Raw genomic sequence first — 10087 nt, 5'->3', positions numbered from 1 at the left:
AAAACTGACATCTAAAAAGTTAAAAATCAATCATACGACGGGTTATCATTATACGTCGTCTGATAGGCGTTGTTTAAAGCGGTTTTTGTGGTACTGTATCCAACCATTTATAGGTTCAGAGTAACTCTAACAGGAAGAAAGGAAACATAATAAATTAACAAGCGGAAGCTATATGATGACTATGCCTAATCTCCATGTACGCCCGATCTCAACTATGCAATCCTGCAAACTGGGCATTTTAAAACGAAGGGCCCAGAGAAAAACATTTGAAACACGTTAGAGTGAGTGGACAAAAATAAATTAATAAATAAAATATTTATGTTTCCCCATATCAATTTCCAAGGAAAAATCGAATGCATGCCGCAAGCGATAAAACTTTTATCTCATAAAAATATCGAGCCTCTCAGGCTCTATAATATATGTATGTATTTACACACGTCCATACTCCCTATATAAATTCATGGGTCTATATAGGGCTACTACGCTCGCGTCCAACGCTCACGTCACATCTTAATGCGGTGCTACACTGCGCCATTAAGGTGGATAGACGGGTGTATAAATATGTGTCCATACCCCCTATATGAATTAAACACTCATATAGGGCTACTACACTCACGTCACACCATAATGCGGCTATATGCTACGCCATTAAGGTGGACAGACACATATGGCTAGCTAGCATTTATATACATACTCTCCTCAATATACATACTTATACTCACCGAAAAATGAGATTTTTCGGTAATTCTCCAAGAGAAATAAAATCGTCAAAAATTAAAATGACGTCAAAATACTCCAACAACATTAATTGTTCATCCATGAACCATAGCATGCATATTATTTAAAACAAAAGTCTACTCACAACTTTAGGCCTAAGCCTGACGTCAATCTGAGGTCTCTTCTGCTTGAGCCTCCTCACGTCCTGTTCCAAATATAATAATTAAAATTACCAACCAAAAATCCATTACTTACTCAAAAATAGGCAAATTAAACATGAGCCGCAACCACGCTCATTCTCGTCTAACTTCGATATTCCTAAATCGAAACGATCCAAACTTTAATACCATAAACGGCAGCCGTAAATACAACCTTCCCAGAACAATGACTTAAATCCTACGGCCGGATTCTACATTAATTAACCGCCAAAAATACCAAACTTCGGAAATTCACAAACCCGACCAAAACTCATCCAAAAATTCCATAATTCACATCAATAAACTCCCTTTAATATTCCACATTTAAAACCATAAAAATCTCCCAAACAGCGGTGGCGCCGCCGGTAGCCACGCCGACAGCGGCGGCCGGAGGCCGATTTCGGCGACCTCCAATGCCTACCAAAATTTGACAGCATCTTCCTCTCAACTCACCCTACAACTTTCTTAATTAGCACAACACCAATTCCAAGCCTAACTATGCCAATCGAACGAAAACATCACAAAAAGCCCTAGAGTTTCCACTCACCGTTTCTCCTCACTTGAAGCAAACTGGACCGAGTCCTCCTAGGGCAAGGCAACTGGGTTGAAGGCCTTCAAAACCATGTAAGGCTTGCCCAGATTGGTGGCCGGAGGAGGAAGTTCCGACGACGGAGAGCTTTGGACAGCCGGAGGTTTCGGGCGGCAACTCTCTCTCATGGCGGCGCTAGGGGAGCTCTCACCGGTCTAGGAGGGAAGCTGGGTCGAGGGCTGACCGATCGGAACTGGAGCGGCGGCACGGTGGCAGGACGGCGGCGGACGGCCGAGAAGAAATCTGGCGGTGGGAGAGAGTCAGGGAAGAGGAGAGAAGAGAAAAAGAAAGAAAAAGAGAGGGAGGGAATTGGGCCTCCCAACCGGTCCCCTACCCCAACTACATACCAACCCAATTCTAAAAAATAATACCACAAAATAATACCCTATAAAAATTACCTTTTACTAGCTAAAATTTACCATTTTTACCGTCGCCACATTTTTCTCCTACGAATAATTCCATCGAAATAGTCGTCCCCCAAAACCCCTCTAGGGACCAATTAAACCATAACTCATTGACAGAGACGGTAAAATTCTTATTAATATCAAGCTAGTAAATAAGGTAAAAATTTTAAAGGTCGGGATGTGACATTCTCTTTCATGTAATCCAAAGCCACTTGATTAGGAGAAGCATTATCAACAACAATGCAGAAAATTTTCTCTATTCCCCACCCAATGAGACAAGTTTCGACAAGCTGCCCTATTGTCTTCCCCATATGGTTTGGTATCACACAAAAGTTTAAGATTCTTTTGTGTAAAACCCAATCATCATCAATAAAGTGGGCTGTGAGCACCATGTAATTGATATTTTGGATCGAAGTCCAAGTATCAGTGGTTAGTGAAACTCTCTGTCCATAAGTGGCTAAAATATTTTTGATTGTAATCCTCTCCGACTCATACAACTCCCAAATATTTCTAGCAACTATCCTACGCGAAAACTTCTTAAACTATGGCTGAACTTGACTTATAAAATTTTTAAACCCAGGCCCATCAACAAAACTAAATGGCAATTCATCCCTAACTACCATCCTAGCAAGAGCTAACCTACATACATCCTCATCATAAGACCAAGCAACTAACTTACCCCCCTTGTCGAAAGACTCTTGTGCCTTGAAACGAAAATGTAAATCAGTAACTCAACTAATCGACAGTATAAACTGTGTTTGAAAATGCAGAAAGTGAGAGAAATGAAATTACCAACTGCTTCTGTTTCTTGGGGACCCTAAGTGGACACTTCGGGCAATGGAACAACAAGTGATTCTTCATGTTACTTGTCTCATTCGATCTCGTATCACATCCATAGGTTTGCAGACAGTGATTGCACTTCGCTCTCGGCTTGGCGAGAGGTGTGCCATCGGGATTCTTCATCAGGGTAAAATGATCCCAGGCGATGCTGTGATTCTTCCTCTTGGATTGAACCGAGGAAGAATTCCCTGACGCAGCAGCAGCATCAGGTGGAGCTTGAGAGCTGTGCAGCCTGTGCTGAACCATGGAACCTGATGCAGGAGTTGATGTAGGGGTCGTTCCATGGTTGTTTGACGATGGATTGGATGGACCTAAATCTATCACCTGAAAGAAAATGAGAAATGAGAGAGACTGAGACTTGAGAGGCAGATCGAAAATGAGAAATGGATTTAGCAATTTAGGGTTAGGGTTTTTAGGTATCTATATGGAGGATTCAGTGTGGGAGGGTACACGGTAAGGAGTTGTATGCACCATTAATGATGTGACACGTATATAAAAAATAATAATTAAATATTAATATTCGGGTCGGTTTAATCAGGCGGTTTAGGGGGCTGAACTGGATCCAAACCGGTTTAAACCGGTTCGGGCCGGTTTGAGTCATTTTTCCAACAGTTTTTCCGGTTCGGTTAACCGGCCTGCTTTTTCGAGCGGTTTTTTGGTTAAACCCGGTTATGTTCGGTTTTCGCCCAACCCTAGCTATCCTCCTTAACCATAAGGAGGTGATAAGAGGATTAAAGTACTTTGCATTATTGATGGGTTTGGATTATTGGTACTAGTCAATACAAAGTAATATATAGATAAGTTTATAGGCTTATCACGTAGCTGGATGCTGGATATTATACTACCGAAGTTAGAAGGCAGAGAGATGTCATTGAGTTATGTTATGTGTTATCATAAAATACAGAACAGAGGAATTCTAACTTCATAGGCTTAAAGTTTTGGTACCTCTAAGATTAATCCTTCTCTAATGTAGTAGTTTCTGTAACTACATAGGCTTGAAGTTTTGGTACCTCTAAGTTTAATTTCTTCTCTAAGATATATTAGTTGTAAATGGTTGAGATGCAATGGTGGATACTGCATGGAGAATCGGAGATGCATTCACCCTATGATGTATAGCTCTCATGTCCATCATATATAATCTAATTCTCGATTTCTCGATCAAGAAAGAGATATCTGTTAAGACCTGTGAGCACAAATATAATAACACATTATTAGCATAATTGAGAAGGATGCCCATTGACATTGAAGTTAGAAGTCAACTCATTGTTAGAGCTTAGTAGGGTATACTTCATCCTCAGTTTGGCTGACATTTTAATTAGTTGGAGCAATATATCCAAATATTGAGTCATGTTTAGGTAGTTATTTGATGCAGTGCTTACTATCTTTGGATCTACATCAAGAGGGGAGAGAATAAACTCGAGGCAGATAAACTAATTCGAACGATTAAATCATGAAACCTTTGCCAATAGCCGCTTCTCTAGTTAGGCCCCCATAGCCACAATAGTCTTAAGCAGAAAAGAGTGCAATAGAGTTGTGTATTCTTGTGTTGCGACATTTTGGACTTGTCTATCCTCCGCGTCTCGATTCAAGGTTTTCATGCAAAGCCTAGCTGCATGTGGATCACAGTCGCAACTCACATACAGCTACCTGCCTCAAGTCGACCTCCCTCTATGTTTAGAAAAACAATCTGCTTCGCACAGCAACCAAATAGATCTAGCAATCCCATACTAAAATCAACATATGAGCACTGCAAAATGCCCAGTGCCCGAACATCAAGATGATGAGCACCGGCGCAGCGAAGTTGAAGACTTCTCTGCTCGACAAAGGAATGCTAGAGCTAGAGAGTTGCCGCGCTGCAAGCTTTGAAACCCTAGGTTCCTTCTCTGTCTTTTCGAAATATTAGAGAAGAGTAAATCATATGTGAAAAACATGCACCAACTTGGTGCAGTAATCTTTAATTTATGCAACTCTCGAATTCGTTTTCCTTACTATTTGATGCCCTCTCAACACTCTTATATGAAAAGTACAAACGTACAAGGGTCTATTTTATGAAGACAAATAAGAGCTGCTAATTTTAGTTAGATTATCTGTGAATCGGACAGACACAATAATATATATGCATACATATATAACATCTGCCAACATTCTTATCTATTTGTCCTTAGCAAGCGAAGCCGATCCAATTTGGATTGACGTAATACACAGTCGACCTGATTTTCTTATTAAAATTGTAAAGCTCTCATAAGATATCAGCAAGCACACTTTGTTTTTGTAGCTAGCTCTTCCTCTTTTTCTGAGGAATTATGAAACGCGGGAAATACAGCTCCCTTCCAATGCATTCCCGACAAAGACCAAGTCATGCATGTTGTCCGAATCCCTCTTTGAGTAACTGAAAAGTTGTTTGTAATTATATATCATTTAGTATATGACAATGTATGACTTGGATTCTTAATTATATGAGGAATTCTAATCCAAATGAAGAAAGAGAGAGAGGAAGATGGTTCATCGATATCATCCTTCTCATTGGCCATCGATAGATGAGTTGCAAGTTGTAGGGTTTGAATTTTTCTAAATATATCTGCAGGGTTTAGCCAGTTGATTGATTGATGCAGAAGACTTGAAATAATTTATTGGTTATACATGTCTAGCTCATAGAAAGCTAGGGTTTCGAATTTGGTTAATCTTAATTTTAATTTTCTTCTTTTTCTCTTCTGCAAAGAAGACGTTTCAATGAATTGCCAAGTTGTTCCATGCAATCCTTTGAAAAACTACAGATCGATTACTGAAAAAACTTTGAAGGGTGAGCAACATCCAAATGATGCAATCCATCAAATTGAGCAATATACGATTGGAATTTAGAGCCGGCTATATATCATACATAACTATCTGATAAACTCACAGCAATGTTTGAAATGTACACATACGTTATCCAATAATTAAGCTAAATAAGAGAGAGATGATTTGATGTGTGGAAATTAGGCTACAATGTGGATGAAGAAAACACTCGTTTACTGTTACTTCCTATAGCTACATGCAACCTTACAGCTCATAAATCACTGTTGTGAATAACAGCCAACGGTGCTTATTGTCCCTCCTTCAACACGTCATTGACTTAGGTCGATCAGATTGATTTAGGCAATAAGAAATATATAGCAAATTGCTTCTACTTGCAGACCAAAGTGAACACATTAAGAATAAGCATGAATGTAAACACATATAAAACAGTCGTGGGCGGTGATTGATGAAACTATTGTATGGTGGTGACGGGTGAGGGCTTTTGGTTCTTTTCCCTAGTCCGAAAGGGTAATCACCTAACCAAAGAAAAACTACCCAAAACCAAACACGTTATTGGGTTAAATTATCTAGCAAATTAGGGGGACATAATTGCAGGGACGATAAAATAAATATTATGAACAATATTCACTCCATTTGAGTGGAGGTTAAGTAATTTCCAAAGGAGATATGCAAAAATGTTTTGCTTGATTAAATTGCTTAACATGCAAGTAAGTAATATAACGTGCTTGGATTTCTTGTTCTAAATTGACAAAAACTGTATATCGATCACAGCAAAGTGTACAAAAATCAACTAAAATAAAACGGAATGATGTTGTATACTTGTATATATCTAATTAGTCATTTGAATTTTATCATGAAATACAGAAAGATTAAGGATAACATAGACATGCCCATAATGTACGTTTATTTGTATTATCGATCTGATCTGCGAAGACAATATCTCTCTGTGTCTTAATCTATGCAACCAATACCTTTTGATGGTATTTGTATTCTGCGCATGGAACAATGTGCTGAGCTAAGATTTCCGAATAATTAGGATATTCATTAGAATTAACAAATAAGATTAAGGTATATAGTATGCAGTTTACTAGGCAGTTAAACAGCTGTTGGCCTATTAGGCTGGTTATGTGATCCTTTGGGATATACGATGAGACCATTCCTGTTCATTTCAGATGCGGAGAACTGAATCACAAACTCTTTTCGAATATATTTAGAATCTTTCTCGACTCTTCAGAAGTTCAGAGCTATTTACAATGTCAACGCCAAAGCCCTATATAAAAGCCACACTCCCTTCTTAAGTTCCTCACACAGCATCACATCTCCATTTTAATCAAGTACAAGCTTCTGCCTCCCGGCCCTTTCCTTCATACTCGAGATCCCCAAAACTCGAAACCCTAAATGGCGGAACTGGAAGGTGAACCAGGAAGCTCCATGCATGGAGTCACTGGAAAAGAGCAAACATTTGCATTATCAGTGGCTTCACCTATTGTCCCGACCGATAGAACAGCAAAATTTGATTTGCCAGTTGATTCTGAGCACAAGGCTAAAGTCTTCAAGCTATTCTCTTTGGCCAATCCTCACATGAGAACCTTCCACCTCTCTTGGATCTCCTTCTTCACTTGCTTCGTCTCGACTTTCGCTGCAGCTCCCCTCGTCCCTATCATCCGAGACAATCTCAACCTCACCAAGCAAGACATCGGAAATGCTGGAGTCGCTTCTGTTTCAGGTCAGATTCCTTAGTTTCTTAAAATTTCCTTTTCAGATCGATTAGCTAGTTCCCTTTGATATTTACAAACTCTCTCCCGATATTTCTCTTGACACACTATATATTCTTTGTTTGTTTCACAGGGAGTATATTTTCTAGGCTTGTAATGGGCGCAGTATGCGACTTGCTTGGACCACGATATGGATGCGCATTTCTCATAATGCTTACCGCACCCACAGTGTTCTGCATGTCATTCGTTGCAGATGCGGGGGGTTATTTAGCCGTGAGGTTCATGATTGGTTTCTCTCTTGCTACATTCGTTTCTTGCCAGTACTGGATGAGCACCATGTTCAACAGCAAGATTATAGGTCTGGTCAATGGAACTGCAGCAGGTTGGGGTAACATGGGTGGTGGCGCCACTCAGCTCTTGATGCCTATTGTGTTTGATATTATCGGCAGAGCCGGAGCGACTCCTTTCACTGCTTGGAGAATTGCTTTCTTCATTCCTGGTTGGCTTCATATCATTATGGGGATCATGGTCTTGACTCTTGGCCAAGACTTGCCAGATGGGAATCTTGGGGCCCTACAAAAGAAGGGTGAAGTTGCCAAAGATGAATTTAAAAAGGTCAGTTTAATTAGGATATTTGTTTATCTTTATTGTTCCTACATTTAAAAGAACCCCGAGAGCTGAATCTGTAGTTTGATCTGAACAGGTGTTGTGGTACGCCATCACAAACTACAGGACGTGGATCTTTGTGCTTCTCTATGGTTACTCCATGGGCGTTGAGTTGTCAACTGATAATGTCATTGCTGAATATTTCTATGACAGGTATGTTGCTTTCCACAATAATTTACTTATTTAAAAGTGGATTCTGAATCTTATTTTTATATTCTACTGATTCTAAGTCCCTATTTGGATAACAAGTAATTAAAAGGCAAGCTAAACCTAACCAAATGTCAACCATCTAACCTGTAGGTTCAACCTCAAGCTCCACACTGCCGGGCTCATTGCCGCCACATTCGGTATGGCCAACTTCTTAGCTCGACCCTTTGGTGGGTTTGTTTCCGATAGAGCAGCCAGGTATTTTGGAATGAGGGGCAGGCTATGGACTCTCTGGATCCTACAAACCCTAGGAGGAGTCTTCTGCATCTGGCTCGGCCGGGCCAACACACTCCCCGTCGCCATCACTGCCATGATCCTCTTCTCCGTAGGCGCTCAGGCTGCCTGTGGCGCAACTTTTGGAATCATCCCATTCATTTCTCGACGATCTCTTGGGATCATATCAGGTCTCACCGGCGCTGGCGGCAACTTTGGCTCCGGACTAACGCAACTTGTGTTTTTCTCATCCTCAGCCTTCTCCACAGGCACTGGTCTATCCTTCATGGGGGTTATGATTGTGTGCTGCACTCTACCAGTGACTTTGGTTCATTTTCCACAGTGGGGAAGCATGTTCCTCCCAGCTTCTCAACACGTCGAGAAATCTACTGAAGAGTTCTATTATGGGTCTGAGTGGACCGAGGAAGAGAAGCAGAAGGGTCTGCACCAGCAGAGTATCAAGTTTGCAGAGAACAGTAGGTCTGAGCGTGGTAGGCGCGTGGCCTCAGCTCCGACTCCACCCAACACCACACCTTCCCATGTTTAATTAGTCAACAATAGTTGATTAACTACATCAAGGTGCAAAGTTGATCCAAGCGTGGAACCGACTAATTAATAAGGAGAGGAGAAATGAAACTCGTAATTGTACGTGGTATACTAGTGTGTGCCTCTATGAATGTATTTCATTTTGTTTACAAGTATTTTCACCTGTTATATACAAATATAATTAGCTTTCAACTTCAGCAATCGTCGTTACAATACGATCAGTGTAAACTAAACACAAAGACCTACTTGTACGGAAATTCGATGACGTCTAGACTTGGAATGTTATTAGTAAGAACATTTTTTGGAATAGTATGCACATTATAAACATCAGGGAAGCTTCATAAAATTGAAAAACCAAACTATCTCTTACACATAATCAATAAAGTAGTATACCAACAATTAGGGTAATAATTAATCATAAACGAAACATAAAAAGACGACAGTATTATTGAACTGACGAAATGTAGAAAATCTAATGAGATTGGTAATTGGCAGCATCCAAGTTCTATGTTTAATCCTTCGGTTAACTTTAACTTAATTACTGAAATAATTTATGAATCAAATATTATACATTTTTTTATAGAGTAAATGCCTTAATGATACTAATTTTAAAGATTTATTGCCCACATCAATGATAATCTTTTCCCAATGCCCATCTCAATTATTCATAAGGAAAAGACATTTATACCCACTGTTCTATTCCCATCACTCCTTTCTTATCTTCTTTCCCGATCACTTCTCACTCATCTCTCATCTCTCCTCTCTCTTCCTCTCTCTCACCTCGACGAACTTCCATGGTGGAAGACAGCGTTGCCACCGACGCCCTCGAGCAAGGAGCATCGGCACTACACCGTCACCATCTTCCTCGACAACCGGGCCTCTCGCTTGCAACGATCTCTGGATTCATCTCGTCGGTGAACACCATCGGAAACGGCACCTCCGACCCGACCAGCTCGCCGTCGACCGTCATGTAAACCTCCCGGTAAGCTCTGTTTCCTCTTCCGGTGGTCAAATTGTTCATCGTGATGTACAGATTTAGTGGATTCAGATTTGCTTGGAAGGGAAATCCGATTCACTTTCGATTCTGAACCAGAATCCTCGGTCGCCGGCGTTGGAGATCAGGACGATCAAATTGGCAGGCTCCTCAGGAACAATCCTCAATTTTCGTGTGATTGTATTTTCGTATGATTTGAATCT

The 10087-nt window shown here is 40.5% G+C and overlaps 1 protein-coding gene across 1 annotated transcript; it reads left to right on the top strand.

Moving 5' to 3' along the window:
• Positions 1–6847: 6847 nt before the first annotated feature.
• Positions 6848–9195, top strand: LOC101294865 (high-affinity nitrate transporter 2.1-like). Its single transcript, XM_004303630.1, has 4 exons — positions 6848–7269; positions 7392–7873; positions 7962–8077; positions 8225–9195. Exons 1-4 carry the CDS (start codon positions 6942–6944, stop codon positions 8889–8891), a joined length of 1593 nt encoding a protein of 530 aa, XP_004303678.1. The 5' UTR covers positions 6848–6941; the 3' UTR covers positions 8892–9195.
• Positions 9196–10087: the final 892 nt, after the last annotated feature.

This window comes from Fragaria vesca, linkage group LG6 (genome assembly GCF_000184155.1).
Source record: "Fragaria vesca subsp. vesca linkage group LG6, FraVesHawaii_1.0, whole genome shotgun sequence".
NCBI lineage: Eukaryota > Viridiplantae > Streptophyta > Magnoliopsida > Rosales > Rosaceae > Fragaria > Fragaria vesca.
Note: the sequence above shows the minus strand (reverse complement) of the source record. Positions and strands in the feature narration are given on the sequence as shown.